At 61.0% G+C, this 21,583-nt stretch overlaps 2 protein-coding genes across 2 annotated transcripts; both read left to right on the top strand.

Annotated features, from left to right (window-relative positions):
• Positions 1-1,698: 1,698 nt before the first annotated feature.
• IGFBP6 (insulin like growth factor binding protein 6) lies at positions 1,699-6,326 on the top strand. The gene is made up of 4 exons (XM_065419065.1): positions 1,699-2,080; positions 4,631-4,782; positions 5,234-5,353; positions 6,204-6,326. The coding sequence occupies exons 1-4, from the start codon at positions 1,699-1,701 to the stop codon at positions 6,324-6,326; spliced, it is 777 nt and encodes a 258-aa protein (XP_065275137.1).
• A 3,421-nt stretch (positions 6,327-9,747) lies between these two features.
• On the top strand, positions 9,748-19,892 carry SOAT2 (sterol O-acyltransferase 2). Its single transcript, XM_065419534.1, has 15 exons — positions 9,748-9,841; positions 10,813-10,871; positions 11,253-11,380; positions 12,353-12,412; positions 13,301-13,408; positions 14,597-14,879; positions 15,367-15,442; positions 15,597-15,678; positions 15,875-15,920; positions 17,221-17,350; positions 17,795-17,892; positions 18,332-18,430; positions 18,949-19,084; positions 19,351-19,496; positions 19,842-19,892. Exons 1-15 carry the CDS (start codon positions 9,748-9,750, stop codon positions 19,890-19,892), a joined length of 1,596 nt encoding a protein of 531 aa, XP_065275606.1.
• Positions 19,893-21,583: the final 1,691 nt, after the last annotated feature.

Below are 21,583 nucleotides of genomic sequence, written 5' to 3'. Positions count from 1 at the left end.
GCTGGAAGCATGAAATATTCCAGGCATTTAGGCTCCATGCAAAGGCAACAATATTCATTCAGACCCTGAAAAAAAATGTACTTTTGAGGGAAGAAGAGGGGGGGGGGAAACCCATGCTCTTAGCCCAGTGCCCCCAGGGAAAGGAGGGGAAATCAGGGATTGGGCACCAGGAAATTGTTTGTTCTTCACTTCTTTGGGGTTGGGTTAAATGAAAGTGGTTTCTGTTTGGTTGCGGGGGGGGGGGGGGGGAGCGTTGTTTGGTTTTTCAAAAAAGATGCTCAGAGAATTAGACCCAAATCACTGGAAGAAAAATTGCTGGGCGGGGGGGGGGATGGGAGCTCCCACGTGGGAATGGGGGCGATGGAGATGGGAGCTGATCCCTTGGGAATGGGGAGGGGTGGAGATGGGCTCTCCCACTTGGGAATGGGGGTGTGTGGAGATGGGCTCTCCCACTTGGGAATGCGGGGAAGGAGATGCGAGCTGATCCTTTGGGACTGGGGGGGGGGATGGAGATGGGCTCCCCCACTTGGTAATGGGCCTAGGCGGGATGGAGATGGGCTCTCCCACTTTGGAATGGGGGGGTGTGGAGATGGGAGCCAGCTGACCCCTTGGGAATGGGGAGGATGGAGATGGGCTCTCCCACTTGGGAATGGTGGGGGGATGGAGATGGGATCTGATCCCTTGGAAATGGGGGGATGGAGATGGGCTCTCCCACTTGGGAATGGAGGGATGGAGATGGGATCTGATCCCTTGGAAATGGGGGGATGGAGATGGGCTCTCCCACTTGGGAATGGTGGGGGGATGGAGATGGGGTCTGATCCCTTGGAAATGGGGGGATGGAGATGGGCTCTCCCACTTGGGAATGGAGGGATGGAGATGGGATCTGATCCCTTGGAAATGGGGGGATGGAGATGGGCTCTCCCACTTGGGAATGGAGGGGGATGGAGATGGGCTCTCCCACTTGGGAATGGGGGAGGGATGGAGATGGGAGCTGATCCCTTGGGAATTAAGGGATAGAATAATAGAAGATTAGGGTTGGAAGGGACCTCAGGAGGTATCTAGTCCAACCCCCTGCTCAGAGCAGAACCAACCCCCACTAAATCAGATAGGATAGGCGGGAGCTACCTCTTGGGATGGGGGGGGATCAGGATTGGAACTGAGGACCCCTTGGGAAGGGGGGTAAGGCCGGGAGCTCCCTCTTGGGACCATGCGTCTGGGGGGGCGGGGGGAGAGCATGTTTTCTTTCCACCTCCCCCGGCCTGTCTCATTTCCTCCCTCAGCCTCTGCAGCTCAGAGGGGCTCGGGCGACCCCCCCTCCAGCCGCCCCCAGAATCCCAGGAATGTCCGAGATGGAGAGAAGGGGGAAATTGAATTTGGAAATGAACATGGGGTCGGGGGGTGAGAACAGAGAGTGGCCAGGGGGAGGAGCCGGGGGGAGCCTGGAAGGGGGGCAAGAGGAGAGAGTTTTGGGGGGGGCCGGAGCGCAGCGGGGGTGGGAGCGGAGCCGGGCAGCGCTCAGCCCCCGCCCCCCCCTCGCTCGGGGGGGTCCCAGCGCTGCAGACACCTGGCGCTCCGGGGCCAGCGCTGGAGGCAGGTTGTGGGCTGGGCAGGGTATTTAAGGGCTGAGGCCGTGGGGAGGGAGCCCAGAGCAGTCGGGGCGCAGCACGGTCCGGCTCCTCCCCTGCCCAGCCGGCCAAGATGCTCCCGGGCTGCTGGCTGGTGTCTGCGCTGCTGCTGGCTCCGGGCTCCTGGGGCGCCCTGGGCCAGTGTCCCAGCTGCGAGGACGGGGACCCCCCGGCCTGCGCCCCCCGAGCCGGCTGCCGGGCCCCCGAGAGGGCAGCGGCGGCGCCCCCCGACAGCGCCAAGGCGCCCCGGGAAGCCTGCGGGGAGAAGGGCTGCGCCCGGGCGCTGGGGGAGCCGTGCGGGGTCTACTCGCCCAGCTGCGCCCGGGGACTGCGCTGCATCCCCCGGGCCGGGGAGCGGACCCCCCTGCACGCCCTGCTGCACGGCAAGGGGGTGTGCCGGGCCGTGGGGGGCAGGAAGGGCAGCCGCAACCACACGGAGCCCGAGCCCCCGGCAGGTGAGTGCGGGGCGGGCTGGGGGGAGCGGCCGCGCTGGGGTTCGGGGCTGAGCCCAGATCGGGGGGGATCCTTGGAGACCCCCCTCCCCAAGCTGGGCTTCGGGGTAAGGGCACAGGGCAGCCCTCGCCGAGGTGCTGAGCCCAGATCGGGGGGCTCCCTGGTGCCACTTAGCAGCACCCCCAGGAGTTGGGGGGCATCTCCCTGGTTTCTAAGGGCAAAGGCTGCAGCTTTCTCCCCCCCCCCCCCCCCACTCCCGGACCTGAGTCTCTTTCCTCCCCCTGGAGGGGCAGGAGAAGATGGGTCCTTCCACTCGGGGGTTGCCATAGTGGGGTTCCCTGGCCAGGGGGCGCACCCCCAAGGGAGTGGCTGGGCATTTTCGCTCTCCGGCTCAGGGGTGGGGAGGGTTCGGACCCCGGGGTGCTGCTGTAGGAGACCTGGGGGGCGATGGGGAGGCTGGGGGGCTCCTTGTCTGTGGCCCAGTGCAATTTGGAAAGGAGGGTGGAGAGGCTCCAAGGGGTCGGGTCCCGCTTGATGCTAGGGGTGGGGGGGGGCGTCAGGTGGAAGAGGGGGCTGGGAGCTGCCTGAGAAGTGGGGGGGGGGTTCTCTCCTCTGAGCTGTGAGGGTGGGAGACGGGCCAGGGCCCCGTGGCGCTAGGCGCTGTACAAACACAGACAACCCCTGCCCCCAGAGAGCTCCCAGTCTAGCTACCAGCAGGCCGGCCCCCAGGAGGCTGCTGCCTTGAGCCAAGCCTGGGAATGCGGCGAAGCAGGGGGGAGCCAAGCAAAGGTTCCAGCCGGCAGTAGCTAAAATTTGCCAGCAGAGGTTGGTCTCTGAGGGCCAAAGGCAGCTAGATGGAGGGCGGCACCATTGCATGGGAGACTGGGACTGAACTTCCCCCAAGGTGCCTGGCTCAAAGCTCAGCGTTCTCAGCAGGCACCGGTCTGGGGGCGAGCCCCCTGTCCTTGGCCGGAGAGAGAGGAGCTGGCATGGGAGTGTCAGATGGCAACAGACAGGCTGCAGGGAGCTACCCAGAGCTAATCCTCCATCAGGATTCAGTCGAGTCTTGCAGACCCCCACACCGGCTGGGGGAGCTCGGAGGAATGCAATGGAGGAACACCATTGCCTTGTAACAAACTCCATCAGTGGGAGAGGGCTGTGTATCAGGGATGGGGGGGTCCTGGCTGGGAGACCAGGGCAGATCTGAGCCATCCAGCCAAGCAATGGCATGAAACACAGGGGCAAATCCCTTCCAGAGGGGGTATTCAGAGGAACCTCAACTTCTTCCCCCCCATCCCCTTTCAAGAATGGTGCAGCCTAAATTCTCTCCTGCTGCTTGCACCCCCCACCCCCCAAACTTCATGCCTGGCTCTTCCATAATAAGAGAGCCAGTAAAAAATCCCCCCCACTCTTGGAGAAAAGCCTAAATCCTGAGCCTACCTTAAACTGACCGTGTCTTAGCACGTGGGAGCCTTAGTCCTAGACCCAGGCCCCGTGGTGCTAGGCGCTGTACAAACACAGGACAAAAATGTTTAATAATCCAGGCTGGGAGGGTGAGGGGGTGAGACCCGGCCATGGTGCGGCTGCAGAATCCAGCGGTTTGCTCCACACCGCTATAAAGCAAAGTTTTTTCTCCAGCAGAGCAGAGATGCCTTGAGCAATTCCACCCAGGGCTCAGGCAGCCGGAGGCCGCTGCAGATGCAGAGGTGGTGGTGGGAGGGGAGGTCCACGGCCATTCAATGACTGCGTGACATCCAAAGCTGCTTCCTGGCATGTGCCACCCACCCTGTAGCAGCTGCTGTAATGAAGGACCCCGTCTCTTTGGGGGAGGGCGGCTAGATCTGGGGGGGTTGTTCAGGCCCATCTGTGGGTTTGTTGTCAGTCACCCATTCCTCTGTCCTGCTCACCAATCCAAGGAGCGCTGGCTCCCCCCGGTGTCGGAACATGGGAGTGCAGGATGGGACGCTCGATATTGGGCACTGCGAGAACAACTTTGTTGGGGCGCTTGGCGAACAGCAATTTGGGGCAAGATTCCCTCCCCTCCCCCGGGAGAGTTCAGGGCTGGATTTTCAAGCACTCAGCACCCAGCCTGCACAACTTTCGGTGAACCTGGGCACTGCTGCGGGGTTCTGGGCCCCGGGCCCCAACGGGCTAAGGCCCACCCAGCTCCTGGGTGCATGGAGCTGCAGGTGCTCCGTGGTGCCAGGGCCTGTGTGTCTCCAAGGGGACTGTGACACCCAGAGTTAGTGGTAGCTCCTGAAAGCAATGGGCTAACTGCACCCCCGCTCAGCCTGGGCTGGGGGTGGGGGGGCTGCATCTGCCATGGGCACCCGGCAATTGGAAAGGGTGCAGCAAACTCACTTCACCCAAGCGACCAGGTTGGTGCAGCTCAGGTGACCCCTTTGCAGCCTTGAGGGGCCTGACCCCAGCAGAAGCCGCAGGGCCCTGTGTTGCACAGGACACTGGCTGCAGACTGGGGCGGGGAAGGGCAGGGGAGGGTGCGTGGCAGGCTGAGGCCTAAGCCCCAGGCTCTGTCTCCCTTTCCTCCGCAGGGGAGAGCCGGAAGGAGAGTCGCAGGGTGAGCCACCCCACGCTGGCGCCTCTGGCCCCCCAGCACCACGGCCCCCTGACGGAGGCGAACGGCGGCAAGGACCGGCTGCACCAGATCTCGCTGAGCAGCGACGGCAAGCCGGACTTGGAGACGGTGCGTTGCGGGAGGGGGCAGGGACAGGGCAAGCACGTGCCTGTGGAAGTCTGACGTGAGGCGTCTCCTGCACAGGCACCCAGCGCCGGTAGAGAAAACACCTGGGTTCCCCTGGCAGCGCTCCCGCAGCACCTCCGGCTGGCAATGGAGTAGCTGGGAGCTGCTGCCCTGCACCCCACAGCGCCCCTTGCTGGGAGAGGCTGGGACTGAGTTTGTAGCCTACAAACAGCTGTCCCGGGCTCTGCAGTCACTGGGCTGGAGTGCTCCTTCTGCAGGGAGATGAGCTCCTTGGCATGCTGGTTGCCCCTGTCGGCAAAGAGGAGGGCAGAGCCCAATGCGTAGGCTGGCTGGGGCATGGGGGTGGGGGAGAAGAGGCAGCTGTGGGAGCTGGAGGGGAAGCCCAGCGAGTCCCGTGCCTCCTGAGTTTGCAATCTGTCCTGTCCCCTGGCAGGCTCCGTGCCGCATGCACCTGGCAGCCGTCATGCTGGAGCTCAAGGCCCCGCTGTACCTGAGCGGAGAGGACATCTTCATTCCCAACTGCGACACTAAAGGCTTCTACCGGAAAAAACAGGTAGGGTAGGGGCCAGGGCGGGTTCCCCTGGGCTGGGGCACCATGAGTCAGCCGTGAGCCCTCCAGGTGCAGCGCATTGGCGGGGAGCCAGTGAGTGGCTGCCGAGACACAGTATTGGTCTGGCTGGTGATCAGCCCAATGGGGCACTGACCTAGGGTGACCAGATGTCCCGATTTTATAGAGACAGTCCCAATTTTGGGGGGCTTTGTCTTATATAGGTGCCTATTACCCCCCCCCATCCCGAATTTTCACACTTGCTGTCTGGTTACCCTACACTGACCTCTGTGTCCAGCCACTGGCCCAGCCAGACCTATGTCCTGTCGGCTGCCCTAGCAGATCAGTGCATGTGTCTTCTACCGCCCCCTGCCATACCGGGCTAGTGCCTGGGACCATCTGGCTGTTACCCCAGAACAGGCACCGCCAGCTCCAAACAGCCAGAGATTTTAAACCAGGTCCCCGCAACTCCTGAGTCAGGCTCTTTTTGCCCATCTGGGTTCTCATCCTTTACGGGACAGCACAGTCTCGTGGATACAGTACCGTTGCTGCCCTTCCCAGTGCCTCAGTTTCCCCATCCATATGTAAAGCACTTGGCGATGGAGGGGTGCCAAGTGCTAGAAGAAAAGCTAGAAGATACCAATCTCTAGCTCTTCTCTGGAGCCATGAGGGATAGAAACATACTCCCAGTCTCTGGAAGGATCTCAGCTTTCATTTAATGGTCCCATGACTCCAGGAGCTGGGGCTTCATTGCAGGGGGTGGGGGTGGAAATGCCTCAGATTACATGACTGTCGATCAGCTCATTGGTATGTCCTCTCTCACAGCCTCCTTCCCCCTTGTCTTTTCCTCTTCCAGTGCCGGGCATCCAAAGGACAGAGGCGAGGCCAGTGCTGGTGTGTGGATAAGAAGGGCCACCCACTGGCCAGCTCGGGGGGGCTGGAGGGCAACCCCCATTGCCTGCCCAACGGGAGTGACTGAGAGGGGTGGGCTGGGCTCGAGCGGGGCTGGAGGAGGCTCAGCCTCATAGACACTGCGGGAAGAAGAGCTCGAGGATGCAGAAGCATTTGCCTTTAATTTATTACCTGGCACCGTGGCTGTTGGGAGGAGCTGGCCTGAAGGCAGCTTGGGGGCGCTGCCCTCCCTGGGGGATCAGCCTCTCCCCCCTTCCCCATTCACACCCAGGACTGGCTGGGCACAGGTGGCAGAGAACAGCCCTGCACCTGGCCCCTGGGGAGGGGTGGGGCTGGGCTAGCAGGGCTCCCTCCACTCCATGGCTCTGGGGTAGCAGCCTGGGGCCCATGCCGCTGCTTTGGGGGTCTGCTAGTGCAGGTGTTTGTTCAATAAGCTATTGGGAGTGGGGGGCGGAGGGGGGTCTGCAGCATCCCCTGGTGCTTCCAACCCCCCACCCACAGCTGCATTTCCTTCAATGGGGAGTTTCCCCCTTGGACTGGGGTGGGGGGGTGAACTGCTTTTCTGGGTGGGGAACAATGAAGGCTGGTATTGGAAGAGTGCTATTAATGTTGGATCTTGGTGGGGGGGATACTCTGGGAAGGGCAGCATGGTTTTGGGGGACAGGCTGGAAACAGCCAGCAAGAGCTCACCCCTGCACCCCCAAATCTCAGGATCCCAACCCCCACCCGTCCACACACCCTGAGCTGCAGTCAGATGCCAATTAAGAAGCTGGGAGAGGGGCAGGGGGAATGGGAGGGGAGCAAGGGATGGGGGGGTCGGATGTGGGACAAGCAACCTTTCACTTTCTGACCTTCCTCCTGAGAGCCCCCCCTCAGGAAAACTGCTGGCTGGGGAGAGTCCTGCAGCCAGCCGGATGTGGGGGGCACTGGGGCAGAGGCAGCTGGAGCGGGAGTCAGGGCCAGGCTGCGCCACCCCCCTCCTCCGTCCCACAGCTCTGCTTTTGCTGTCACCTTTACCTTAATGCGCTCTCCTGAGGATTTTTGGATGCTTCTGGGATATTTTTATTTTCAATAAAGCTGAGTTTGGTTTTTGGAGGGCCTGGCGCTCGCCTTCTTTCTGCTGTGCTGCCCTCCTGGTGCCCTCCAGACCCCACCTTCGAGCTTGTCTAGCTGGGGAAATAGGCTGTACCAGAAAACTAACCGGCCCTTAGTCCAGTTAGATTTCCTGGCGCCTATGGCCAGTCCACGCTACACCCAGGCTCTGACAGCGTCACCCCTGGTAGAGACACAGTTATGCCACCCCGACGAATGACAGACAGCATCCACGTGGGTTCTTTTGCTGGCACAGCAATGCTGGATAGGGGAACGTCACCACACCTTTGTCCCGCAGACCTGGCCTATTTCAGTGTTGACTCTCCACCTGTCTTTGGAACAGGGTCCTCTCTTAGGGCCACGTGTCGTGATGCTCAGCCATCCCTTTGGTCAGCTTGGTACTGATGAATGTAGCAGCTACGTGCTTTTCTTCGGTCGCACTCAGTTCCATTGGTGGAAGGAGCATCCGTCATGCTTATGTGGCCCTATCTGCTTCCTGGAGTCCGTCAGCGGCCCTCTGTTTAATGAATGCTATTGAGAACGCGGATGAGATCCGCCCGAAGTGGCTGAGGCCAGTTGGAAGAGAATCAGAGCCATCACTTGAGCCCCAGTGCGCGCGCGCACGCACACACACACACACACACACAAGGGTATCTTTTATATCCTGGGCTCCTGGGCTGGACCACATCTCCCATGGTGCACCACGGTTCCCCTCTTGGAGAGAGGAGGCAGTGCCTCATGGGAGATAGAGTCCAGCTGAGGAGTCTGGCCTGTAGAAGAGAGTGAGGGAATGAGGCATCTGAACTACAACTCTCATGAGGCCCCATGGCAGCATCGCAAAGAACATTTTGTTGGCTTTCACATGTTCGCTTGTTTTACCAAAAAAAATATCAGCCATTCCTGCAGGAGCAAGGCCGGACCGTGACTAGATTTACTTAGTGGAAAACCTAATGTTCCCTCAGGAAACAGTTCAACAGATAATTTTCAACCAGCCCGGATGAGATCTCTGTCCCCCGCCTTGGGGGTTCCCTCCAGGGGCAGATGGGGGGCAGGGGAGAGTTTCCAGGTCTGGCCCTGCCCCAGAGTTGGCTGGAGGCCTCTGGCTAGGGGGCTGCCAACTGGGGATCTGGCATCAGCACTAAATTGGGTTCAAAAATTTCTTTAAGTGCGGGCAGGGCCGTAAAATGTAGCTTCTTCCAAGCCAGCCCCAGCCCTGCGGCTGGAGGGCCTGAGAGCTCAGCCCTGCAGAGGTATCGCCTCGGTAACCCTTCATCAGTTGCCGATAAGAGCCCGGGGCGGTTGGCTCAAAGTTCCCCCTCAGCCCCAAGAGGCCTTAGCCCTGCTGGGAAGTCCAAGGCTGCCAGACAGGCTGAATGCCAGCAGGGTGCTGCCTTGTACAGCCAACGGGTCCGTTTGGCTCCCCCCCCCCACTGCAGAGTGGGAGAAAAAGGGGCAGAGATGCTTCTTCATGGAGGGGGGTGGGTTGTTCTGGGGCATGAAGGGAACGTGGTGTGGGGCAGAGACAGCCCCTTGTGAGGGGGGGCAGAGGGCGGAGGAAGAGTGGTGGTCCCTAAGCAGCAGTGCCTAGAAAGAAGATGTTTGAATCGTCACTCTGGAACTTTGCAAGGCTGCGGGCCAAATGACTCACTGGTATAAGCAGGTGTGACACCCTCTCCCCTCCTGGGAGCTTCCTTAGACCTAATGCTGATCCCTTTCCCTTCCCCGACTGAGATGCAGCCAGCTCTGGGGCAGAGCATAGCAGCTGTTCAGTCACGGTGTAGGGCAGGGAGCAGAGATGAGCGCCGTGCCCCAATGAGATCACAGGGGGAACAGAGATCAGCAGGGGATGGGCTAACCGGGAGCCCAGCCTGGCACCCATCCTGCTCTTTCTTGCTGCAACTCCCCTGCGCAAAGCATGCTGGGAATATCCAAGAGCCAGCGGTACCCACAATCAGCAAGAGACAGGGATGCGGCTCTGAGTGTCTCCACACCGGCCCATAGGGGACCAAAGGTACCAGTCTAGGTGCCCGCTCCACCTCTGCCCAGGCCCATCCCATGTGGCGGGGACCTGATGATTATGTGCCCAAAGGCAAAGTTTTAAAGTGTGTGTGTGTGTGGGGGGGTGACCCCGGCTGGGGGCAGAGGTTGGAGCCACAGGCCCTGCTATCTCTGCCCTGATAAGGGCTTTATCTTATCACCCCTGCGAGGAGGGTCCAAGGCTCCCATCTCCAGCCTGGATCCCAGAGTGGAAAAATTCCTCCAAGGACTTTACTCCCCTTGCCAATCAGCTGACCGGGCAGGGCCCAGCGCTGGGAGGGAGGCAGCCCCGGGGGAGGAAGAGGATGGTAGCTCTGGGGCGGCCGCTCTGACCCAGTTCCATTCCCTCTGGGACCGACATGGAGCAAGGCCAGAGGGCCCCTGGCGGAGCCAGGCAGAGGAAGAGAGAGGGGCGAAGGCAGGAGGAAGAGGAGGAGACTCAGGGGCTGGATGGTGAGGAGCAGGGGCAGAGCGGGGGCGGGGGGATAGGAAGGAGGAGGAGGAAGGGGAGGTGGGGTGCAGCATTTCAGGAGCTCTGGGCAGGCGCCCAAGTATAGATGGGACCTGCCAGGGCATCAGAGCTGGGGGGGGGTGGTGCCTGGGTCCAGAGCAGGGACTGCCCAGCATGCAGGTGTTGGGGACGGCGCAGCCTGGGGCATGTCACTGGTGCCTGGGGCTGGAGGAGCGTGTGCCCGAGAGGCATGTGCCAGGTCACAGCCATGTGCGGGTGCCTGGTTGTGGCATGTTACAGCCATGTGGGTTGCCAGGTACCTTGTGGTGAGCATCTGGCATTTCAGACCCATGTGCCCATGCCCAGGTAGCGGGGGGGGGGGGGGGGGGGGCGGGACTGTATATTACCCAGCTGGGGTGGACAGGCAGGGAGCTTGCCAGGTGGGGCTGGCAGCTCAGGCGTTTCCCCTCATCCTTTTACGACCCAGCAGCTGCAACCCTGGGAGCTCCAGGCTCAGGGGTGGCACCGGCCTGCACTGGGGCTGGCACGTCAATGCCCCACCAGTCCCTGTGAGCCAGCAGGCTGGGCTGGCATCCAACCCCTCCTGCAGCGGTGCCGGCTCGGTGGGCTGGTTTCCATGGGCCCATCCCACTCCAATTCGCCTCTGTCACCCAATACGAGATGGCACCAAGTCGTGGCGGAAATGGGGTGGGGGGGATCCCCAAACCTCCAGGCAAATGGGGATCTTTCCGGCCCTGCCACGTGGCCATGTTGCGGTGCCGGTGGGTTTGGGTTGCCAGGGCATCAGGCCCTCAGAGAGCTGCCGACCCCTCTGGCGTGGACATGAGGGGCCCCCAATGCACCCCTGGCTCTGACAGGAGCTGCGCTATTCAGCACCTCCCCTCCAGGGGGCACCACCCAGCGGGTGACACGTGACTGACCCGCTGCCCCCTGCTCCCCGCTCCCCCCCCAGGGAACATCGAGCAACCGGACAGTATCACCAGCCTCATCCAATGGAGGAGACGCATGGAGGTAAGGCAGGGCTCTGGGGAGGGCTGGGGGGATGGGATGGAGTGGGCATTGGGGGCTACGTGGATGGTTGCTGGGGAAGGAGCAATGGGGGGGGGCCCATGGGAGAGCCCTTCCCCCCAGGCAGCTTGTCTCCTGGGCGGGTGGTGGGGGATCAGGGCCAGGGGAGGATGCTGATGGCTCCGGAGCAGGGCGCTGGGAGGAGCTGGCCCCCCGAGGCCCTGGCACCAGCTGGCAGAGCTGGTTGGGGGCTGAAGGGAGGCAGCTGGGATGAGGGTGTGAGAAATCGAGGGGAGGGGGGAGGCACCTCCCAGGTGCATGCTGGGATACGCTCTGGGGAGACCAGTCACCACCTTGTCCCCCCCCACCCCCACCCCGGGGCAGGTGGTGAAGTCAGACCTGCTGGAGCACATGCAGGCGCAGCTCGGGGACCTGCTGGACAAGGCCGCGGAGGAGGCTGCGCGGTGCTACCTGCAGCCCCACAGAAAGGCCCGGCTGGAGAGAGAGGACAGGTGAGAGCAGGGGGCGGGGATCCACCCACCCAGCACCCCACTCCTCCCCCCGGCTCTGGGGCTCCTCCCCCTGCCGCCACGAGGCACCTCCACGGGGAGTCCCCTGCTTTGGGGATCTCCTTCCTGGCCACCAGCCAACCAGGGATTCTCCCACCTAACCCAGAAGGGGGTGTCTGGGGTGTGACACGGGGGATGGGGGCACTGACATGGCAGCGGTGCTGAAAGCCGGTGCCCCACCCCCTCCTGCCCAGGCCCCCCTGCTGAGTAGGTAGAGTCATCCACAGCCTGGTCTGGTAGTGAGGGTGCTGGGCTGAGACTCAGGACACCTGGGTTCAAGTCCCGTTCCTGCTGCGTTACTGTGGGCAAGTCATTGCCCCCCTCTGTGCCTCAGTTTCCCCTCCTACCCCATGTCCAGTTAGCCCGTGAGCCCGTTAGGGTACAGGCTGTGTTGGCGTCACAGGGTCCGAAAGGCAGCTGGAACGCCAGCATCTATTGGTCTGTTAACCAGCGCTCTAAGCATCAGACTGGAGACCCCCATGTGCTGATCCCCGTCGGGGGACACCTTCCGCCCACTCACCTTGCAGCTGGTGGGGATGGTGACTGGCTGCTCGCTATCCTAGAAGTGCAGTGGGTGTGGGGAGGTGGGGAGGTGGCTGTGACAAGCCCCTTCCCCAGTCTGTGGTTACTGCTTGGAACTTCGTGGTGCCAGTGGACATGAACCTGGCTACTCCAGAAGCCCAGTCCCATGCAGCGTGAGCGGCAGGAGAATCCCCGTTAGCCATTAGCAGTGTAGGGCCTGTGAAACACAGCTGAGCTCTGCTGGTTCCACCCAGCAGCGGTGAGCATGCACCGGCTCATTAGAAAGGGGGGGCCATTGTCCTGGGCTGGAAGGTGCACTAGGAAAGCAGCGCCGATTCGGGGGTGGGAGTTGCTCCCCCAGGTCTAACCCCGATCCCCGCTGGAATCCTTTAGGGGGAGAGGCTCCCTGCTGGAGAAGCGGAAGGTGTTCGTCGACCGGCAGTCGCTGCTCGAGTGAGTACGGCGCAGGGAGCTGCACCGCAATGCCCAGGTGTGCCAGCCTGATGCAGGGTGGCAAGGGGGCAGGGCCTGACATTGCAACACATCCAGCTGGGATGGACCCAACACCCACCCAGAGCCCTGAATGCCCAGCACAGGGCACCTGACAGGGTGGACTCATCGCAGTAAGAAGCTATCCTGGGGCTGCTTAGGGGAGACTGGAGGGCTGCTCAGTGACCCTAGAGGCAACCAAGGAGTAGCTGGGGTGAGGGACTTCCCCTCCCACATCCAGAACTGCCCCCCCCCCCCCCCCCACACACACACCCGACATGCCCTGGAATGTCCCCTGTGCTGTTGGATCTTACAGAATGGGAGGTGGGGGAGAACAGAGCTGGGGGGGAAGCTGTGTGCGCCCCTAGGGCGGGGCCCTTGTGCTGGAGCTTCCATAAGTTGGGTCATTTAGTCAGGACACCTGGGTTCTCTGCCTTCTCTGCCTGGCAGTGGGAGGGGAATAGGATCTACTGGTTAGAGTGGTGGGGCTGGGAGTCAGGACTCCTGGGTTCCATTGACTCAACTCTGGAAGTGGAGTGGGGCCTAGTGGCTAGAGCTCGGGAGTCAGGAGTCCTGGCTGTGCCACAATCTCAGACGAGTCTCTTTGCCGCTCTGTGCCTCAGTTTATCCACTTGTAAAATGGGGATGACGATCTGCCTGCAGCTTTGTTATTGAAGGTTGGAGGTGGAGCACTTCCGAACCATCTACCACATGTTCATCGCCGTGCTCTGTGTCTTCCCTCCCCCCCTCCCAGCCAGGAAGAGGCTGTGGACACAGGGAGGGTGGGTCAGTCCTTGCCCTTCCCCTAGTTCTGGGCGGGTAGCATGACTTCCCTGCCCGGCTCTTTTCCAGCGAGCTGCTGGAGGTGGAGCACTTCCGAACCATCTACCACATGTTCATCGCCGTGCTCTGTGTCTTCATTGTCAGCACTGTCGTGGTGGACTTCATCGACCAAGGGAGGTATGGCAGGAGGATCCCCGCTTCGACCAATCACGGTTTTTTTTGCCTGGGGGTGTGGCCTGGGGGGATCCCTGCCCTGACCAATCAGAGCACAGTGTTCCTGGGGGAGGGTGGCAGGAGGATCCCCACCCCCAACCAATCACAGCCTTGTATGCCTGGGGATGTGGCAGATCCCCAGGGCTCCACAGCCCAGCCTGAGGGACCACAGCTTGCACTAAAGAGGAGGAAGTGGCATTTTCTCCAGCCCCTCCCTCTCCCCGCTCCGGGGAGACTCCTTCTGGGGTCGCCCCCTTCCTCTCTGCCCATCCAGCGATGACACCAGCAGGGCGTGTGGGAGGGGGGTTTAACCACAAGAACATGAGTTGGGCCCCTTCCCCTACACCACATGCGGCTCTTCAGAAGTTAATATGCGGCTCCTTGTATAGGCACCGACTCCGGTGCTGGAGCTACAGGCACCAACTTTCCAATGTGCCGGGGGTGGGGGGGGCTCACTGCTCAACCCCTGGCTCTGCCACAGGCCCTGCCCCCACTCTACCCCTTCCTGCCCCCTCCCCTGAGCCTGCCCTGCCCTCGCTCCTCCCCCCTCTCCCCCAGAGCCTCCTGCACCCCACGAAACAGCTGATCGGGAGGTGCTGATCGGCAGGGCTGCTGGTGGGTGGGAGGCGCTGTGAGGGGGGTGGAGGAACTGATTGGGGGCTGCTGACGTATTACTGTGGCTCTTTGACAATTTACACTGGTAAATTCTGGCTCCTTCTCAGGCTCAGGTTGGCCACCCCTGCCCTACACGGTGAGAATACGCGGCCCGAGGGCTTCCCAAGGGAGCACTGGCAGAAAGCCTGGGGCAGCCTTCGCCAGTGTTTGTAGGGTCAGGAAGGTCTGTAGTGTTTGCCATAGGGCAGTGAAGGTTCATTGGAGGGCTTTAGGGACACAAAGATCCCTAGTGAAGGTTCATGGAGCCATGAACACCCCTAGTGGAATGCCATTGGGCCCTGAGGGTCCGTAGGGCCACGAACAACCCCTAGTGGAATGCCATAGGGCCCTGAGGGTCCGTAGGGCCACAAACACCCCTAGAGGAATGTGATAGGGCCCTGAGGGTCCGTAGGGCCATGAGTGTCCCTAGGGCCCATGATACATGGCGGGTCCATGGTGCAGCTCTGAGTCCTGTGTCGCCCTCCTCTCCCCCTGCAGCTTAGTCCTGGACTTTGACCTCTTCATCTTTGCCTTCGGGCGTCTCCCCACGGTGCTGGCCACCTGGCTGGTCATGTTCCTCCATACCCTGCTGGTCCCCTACAAAGCCCTGCAGCTGTGGGCTGGCTCCTACCACACCGTACGCTTCCCCCGCCTCTTCACTGCCATCCTCTGGGGGGCGCTGCTGGCCTGCCACGCCGCCGTGCTTGGCTTCTACCCCATCTACATGGTGATCCAGCACCAGCTCCCACCCGCATCCAGGTTCATCGTCATCCTCGAGCAGGTGAGTGCCATGGGGCAGGGCACAGAGGGGAAGGACCAGGCACAGGCAGGGCAGGAGGTCCCCATGGCTCAGCAGGACCAGTTGTCCTGTAGTCACCATCCAGCTGTCCCGTACTCCTGCTGTCCCCACTGTAGATGTCTTCAACCAGATGTTTCTCTAGGCAAGTTCCTGGAGTCTCCTTGAGCATCTGGCTCCTCACACAGCCCCACAAAGCTAGGGTCATCCTACCTTCCGGGATGGGGGGCCCAGCTTCCACTGGGGGGTCCACATGGGATGCAGGTAGAAGAGGGAAGGTTGGAGCTGTGACGGGAGCTAGCCAGATTCTTTGCACGGTGTCCATGCATCACTGTCTTCCAGGGAACCGGGGACTCTCCCAGCCCTGCTGCAGCTCTGGCTGGGGTGGGGGTGGGGGTATGGCTTTCTGGGGACAGGCCAGGTCAGGAGCATGAGCTGGGTTTTGCAAAGTTCCCTGTTCCCTCCTCTCCAGATCCGGTTCCTGATGAAAAGCCATTCGTTCCTGCGGGAGGCCGTGCCCGGCATCATCCATGCCAAGCCGCCGGACGGTGAGTACTGATCGCAGGGCCCCTCTCTGCTGGTACCCAGTGCCAGCCAGGGCTGCTCTCTGCCAGGGCCCAGTGCCAGCCAATGCCCCTCTGCCTCTCCCCCGGCACTCCCAACAGACATTTCCTAGCCACACGTTTGTTTTTCTCCTTCCAGGGGAGGTGAAGCCGCCTGCGTTGTCAACGTACTTGTATTTTCTGTTCTGCCCCACGCTGATCTACAGGGAGAGCTACCCCAGGTGAGCCTGCTGCATGCCACGGCAGAGGGGGAGGTGGGGCTGTGCTGAGGGCAGAGAGATCCACACCTGGGGGCAGCCCCACTCCTCCCAGGCATGACCTGCTTCCCATGAGCATGCTGGGTCTGTGAGCAAGGGCGCAGGATGGGGGGAGGGCATAGTCTGAAGCTCCAGCCACTGACCGACTCCCTTCCCCCAGGACCCCCTATGTCCGGTGGAAATACGTCGCTCAGAACTTCGCCAAGGTGAGAACAGCTGCTTTCCTCTGAAATCTTTTCATAGCATTCGAGGCCAGAAGGGGCCCTGACCTTCCGGTCTGACCCCCTGCCTAAGCCAGGCCGTTGCATTTCACCCAGATACCCCTATGTGGAGCCCAATCGGGCTAAAGCATTTCAGTCCCCGGGGGAGCTGAACTGATGTGTGCCACTGGCAAAGAACAGGAGAGACCGTGGTGCCACCAATGCCCGAGGCCCCCAGAGACAGGGGATTGATTAGGTGAGACGTACCCAGACGTTCCCATGCTGCAGAGAATGTCGAAAAACCCCTAAGGTCCTTCCCAGCCCTGATCCCTCGATCAATTAGACCCTGAACATGTGAGGGTTGATCTACGCGGACATCAGTCTCAGGGATCAAATCCACACCCCGGAGAGGTGCAGCTATCCCAGGCTAACCTTCGGTGTAGACAGCACTAGGCGGACGGAAGAATCCTTCCGTTCACCTAGCTACCGCCTCTTGGGGAGGTAGATTCACCACGTGGCTACCCTGAAGCGCTGTAGCAAGGGACGACGCTGCAGAGTTTTAAGAGTAGACGTGGCCTTCCCACCAGCCAGAAATCTACAGAGAGGAGAACCGTCACTCAGGCCTTTTCTAGAGAGGGCCATGCGCGATGCCAGCTGGCAGAAGGGAAGGATGACTGTGTGGTTTCAATCCCCTCCTGCCCTGTGACACACTCCCCTGTGACCCCAGGCGAGTCACTCAGTCCCTTGGTTCCTCAGTTTCCCATCTGTAAAATGAGGATAATCGACCTTTCCCAGCAAACCTGTTTTTTGCTGGAAAATCAGGGGTGGGGGAGCGGGGGTTGACAAAACGTTTTCCGGCAGAAGTGTCTGCTTCCAGCGGAGAGTTTTGACTTGGGGGGGGGGGTGTCAAAAAATGCCCGAAAGTGGAAATGTTTTGGCGGAAAATTGTCGATTTTCAAATTTCCAACGAAAGACTGAAATTGGACCCTGGGGGGGAAAAAATCCAGCCTCTAGCCCTTGTGGTTGCAAAAAGCCCACGTGGCCTGAGTGCGAGCAGCGCCGAGACGTCTGCCTGAGTCTGCAGAGAGCCTGAGGCAATCGCTCGAGGAGGTGTGAACTGCTCCGGGCCTCTCAACTCCGATGCCCAGTGACAAGCATTTCAGTCTCGCTGAGGGAGGCTTCTGGGAGGAGCTGGAGTGGGGAGTGTCCCCAGATCTAACCCTGCGCTCCAGCAGAGCGTGCTCCGTCCAGGGGCCCTTTGTGAGGTGCGGGGGGAGCAGCATCCCTGACTGGGTCCCCCCGGCAGTTCCTGGGCTGCCTGTTCTATAGCTATTTCATCCTGGAGCGCCTCTGCATCCCCGTCTTCACCAACATGAGCAAGCAGCCCTTCAGCATCAAGACGCTGGTGCTGTCCATCTTCAACGCCACCCTGCCAGGTACCCGGCCCCCCGTCGCTCCCCTCCTGGGGTGGGGCTGGGGAGAGGGGGGCGGAGCTGTGCAGAGCTGGGAGGGGTCATGTGGGGCCGGGTGCATGGGGGGGCTGTGTGGGGAGGAGGTGGTTGGAGCTGGGTGTGTGGTATGGGCTGTGGGGGGAGGGGTCGTATGGGAGTGGGGGGGTGATAATTGCTGTAATTAACCAGCGGGCAAGGGTAGCTGGGCTAGGTGGCAGTGCCCCCTAAGGGTCGGGGCAATTGCCTGTGGAACAGCAGGCGTGGAGGTTGGCGAGGCTTCGGCGATGGGAATTGGCAAGCGGTCCCAGGGCGTAGGGTGGGGGAGGAGGAGGCCCCGGGGGTGACAGGCTGCACTGGGGTGGCGGGGGGGAGCCGTCCGGCCCAACCCAGACCTCTCCCCTAGCCAGACGCCCCCTCTCGCCACTGCAGGGACCTTCCTGCTGTTGCTGTCGTTCTTCGCCTTCCTGCATTGCTGGCTCAACGCCTTCGCCGAGATGCTGCGCTTTGCCGACCGGACCTTCTACAAGGTGAGCGGAGGGGGGGGGGGCACTCTGGGGCCAACCCTGTCCCCACCCACCCTGACTTGGGTTGGGACCCATGGAAAGCCCGAGGGCCTCACCTCCCCACACCCCTGAAATCTCAGCCAGGGTGCCCCGTGCCAGGGCTCTGCCTGCCCTCTGCTGGGAGCTCCTGAGCTGGCTTGCAGTGCCCAGGCCCAGCTGGGCTCCCCTGTGCCACGGAGCTGGGAGGGGAAGGGGTGGCAGTTCTGTCTGGGGGCTACAAGCTGGGCAGAGGGCACTACCTTTGGAGCAGAGCTGCAGGGGCAAGGGCTGGGGGACACCAGAGCGCCAGGTGGGCACCACGGGTGCTGCAGATGGGCGTGCACACGTGGGTGGGCGCTGCGGCACACTCGGCCCGGGCTCACTCCCGTCTCTCCCTCGTCCCTCTCCCCGCGTGCACGCCCAGGACTGGTGGAACTCCACGTCCTTTGCCACCTACTACCGGACGTGGAACGTGGTGGTTCACGACTGGCTCTACTACTACCTCTACCAGGACCTGTTCTGGGTACGTGGCCCTGGCGCCGGTCGGACGTTGCGGCCGTCACTGCAGAACCTGGCAGGGGTGGGGGTGGGGGCGTTTGGAGCCTTGTTCGCCAGCCCAGGTGGTGAGGATGGTGCCCTTGGACTCAATGAAACGGGAACTGCTGATGATGCAAGGTGGCTTTGGGTTCTGAAAGGATCTCTGCTGCTCTCCGTCCAACTCAGGGTGCCAGGCGAGCAGCCAGAGATGGTCCTGGGCTGGGGCAGTAGACACCGGGAGGGGCACTTAGTGAGGCTCCCGCCTCTGGATCCAGCTCCCTGCTGCGGGGTGGTCTCGTGCAGCAGAAGGGATCTATGCAGTGATGGTGCGGAGCTGGGGGAAGGACAAGGAGGGGGTCTCACCATAAGGGTGGCGTGGCACAAGACACATTCCTGGCAGGGCGAGGGTTAATAATAGGATGGCCCATCGGCCTGAGGGGAGCTGGGGTCTGGGACCCTGCTCCTTGTGGCTCCTTGGTTCAGTGCCTTCTCCCTGCCTTCCAGCTCTTCAGAGGGAGGTCCCGGGTCGCAGCCATGCTGTCTGTCTTCATCACGTCCGCCATCGTCCACGAATACGTCATCACCCTCTGCTTCGGCTTCTTCTACCCCGTCATGTTCACCCTCTTTGCCATCATCGGAGGTGAGCGCCGCCTAGTGCCTGGCTCCTCGGCCCCCAGGGCAAAAAGGGGGCAAACGGAGAGCACCTTAGCCAGCCCCACACCAGCCCCCGGTAGTGGCCGATGAAGCACCGGCCGCATAGATGGGAGAGGATTGGGTGGGTCTTGGCCCAGTTCACACGGCTACAGGGTCACTCAGCAGAGATGGGGGGACCCCAGTGGGGTGGGGACAGGAGGCGCGTGAGATGGGGCAGTCGCTGACCAGCCTCCCCCTCGGCTCTCCCCTCAGTGACCTTCAACTTCCTGCTGAATGACAAGCGGAAGAGCCCGATCTGGAACATCATCATGTGGACCTGCCTCTTCATCGGCCAGGGCATCCAGGTGTGCCTGTACTGCCAGGAGTGGTACGCCCAGATCCACTGCCCGCTCGAGCAGGTGAGGGCACCCGGGCTGGAGGCTGGTCTCGGGCAGATCTTACCCGGCTGCCATACCAGACACCCCCGGCCTCATCGCGGGTCACTTATCTCCCTAATGCACTAGGGCAGCCTTCTCGTCTAGGCCCCTGGGTCAGAGCCTGTCGCTCTCGCCCAGTAGCCGGGGCCCTCTCCTCGAGGCCGTGGCCATGGGCCTGTGCCTCTAGCGAGGGGTGTTGGCCCTCCCTGCAGCTCAGTCAGTTGGTTGTGTCCCCCTCCCTCTGGCCTGGCCCCGAGTCCATCACCCCCCAGGGCAGCAAGGGCCCGGTTCTGTCACTAACTGGATTTCCGGGGGGGTTCTCAACAGAAGACGTTCTGGGGGCTGGTGACACCGCGCTCCTGGTCCTGCCGCAGCTAGGGGTCCCTGTGGGTGCCGCCTTCCCCATCGCACCAGGAGGACGCTCAGCTACGCCCAGGCCCACCGGACACCCCAGCTACCAAGAGCTCCTACTGCCAGGATGCATGGAGGAGTGGCACATATCCTTCTCCGCCGCTTTGGCTCCTTTCTTGCTCAGCGTGGCCAAAGCAGATCGGGCTGGACCACGTTTCCCCCGCGAGGCCGGGCCTTCAGTCGCTTCCCCAGGGAGGCTGTGGGCAAGAGGGCATTGCCAGTGGGCCTGGCTCTCTGGAGAGACCTGGGGTGGGGTGAGGAGCAGCTGCCACCCCAGCCATGCACCAGCGAGCCATACTGGACATTCTTGTACTGAGACAGCCCTGTGCACTGTGTGGACGGGCCAGAGCAACAGCAGGGGCCGTCCCGTGCCTCAGCCCCGGGTTCAAGCCCTGCAACTGGACTGTCTTTTCCATCCACTCCCATGGGGGAAAAGGCCACACAAGAGAATTCTGCACTCACACAAATGTGCCTGGTTCAACAGGATACTGCTCCACCTCTGGATAAGACCCGGACTCTGGCATTGTCTCACCCTACAAATCATCGGGTGCCCATCCTGACACCAGGCACGGTTCCTCCATTCACACTCCCCTCCCCAGGCAATGGACACGATCCTCTAGGCCAGCAGGTTCATTGACAGGGCAGTGTAGATCGAGGGGTCCGTGAGCAAGCGGTGTTCCCGCCCTGCCCCCGAAACCCCATCGGCACACGCCGTGAAAGGGCAGAGCCCAGCCCTTTGGCTTCACTAACAGGGCAAGTCGCTGTAAACCCAGGTGCACTCCAGCCCCAGCTACCTGCCAGTAGGGACCTGTCTGCCTGGGATGGCACCTCCTACTGAGCAGTTTTAGCACTACCTCGGCATCAGCTGGGCCCTGCGGCCATCGTCTCACTCCCAGGGCCAGGCTTTGCTAACAGCAGCTCCCAGCCCTGCAAATGAAATTGAATGTGGCTAAATGTCAAGTAATGCACATTGGAAAAAATAACCCCAACGATACACACAATATGATGGGGGCTAATTTAGCTACAACTAATCAGGAACGAGATCTTGGAGTCATCGTGGATAGTTCTCTGAAGACGTCCACGCAGTGTGCAGCAGCAGTCAAAAAAGCAAAGAGGATGTTAGGAATCATTCAAAAAGAAATAGATAATAGGACGGAGAATATCTTATTGCCCTTATATAAATCCATGGTGCGCCCACATCTTGAATTCTGCATACAGATGTGGTCTCCTCATCTCAAAAAAGATATACTGGCATTAGAAAAGGTTCAGAGAAGGGTAACTAAAATGATTAGGGGGTTTGGAACGGGTCCCATATGAGGAGAGATTAAAGAGGCTAGGACTTTTCAGCTTGGAAAAGAGGAGACTAAGGGGGGATATGATAGAGGTATATTAAATCATGAATGGTGTGGCGAAAGTGAATAAGGAAAAGTTATTTACTTGTTCCCATAATATAAGAACGAGGGGCCACCAAATGAAATTAATGGGCAGCAGATTTAAAACAAATAAAAGGAAGTTCTTCTTCACACAGCGCACAGTCAACTTGTGGAACTCCTTGCCTGAGGAGGTTGTGAAGGCTAGGACTATAACAGGATTTAAAAGAGAGCTAGATAAATTCATGGCGGTTAAGTCTATTAATGGCTAGTAGCCAGGATGGGTAA

The sequence above is a fragment of the Emys orbicularis genome, chromosome 19 (assembly GCF_028017835.1).
Source record: "Emys orbicularis isolate rEmyOrb1 chromosome 19, rEmyOrb1.hap1, whole genome shotgun sequence".
Taxonomy (NCBI): domain Eukaryota; kingdom Metazoa; phylum Chordata; order Testudines; family Emydidae; genus Emys; species Emys orbicularis.
Note: the sequence above shows the minus strand (reverse complement) of the source record. Positions and strands in the feature narration are given on the sequence as shown.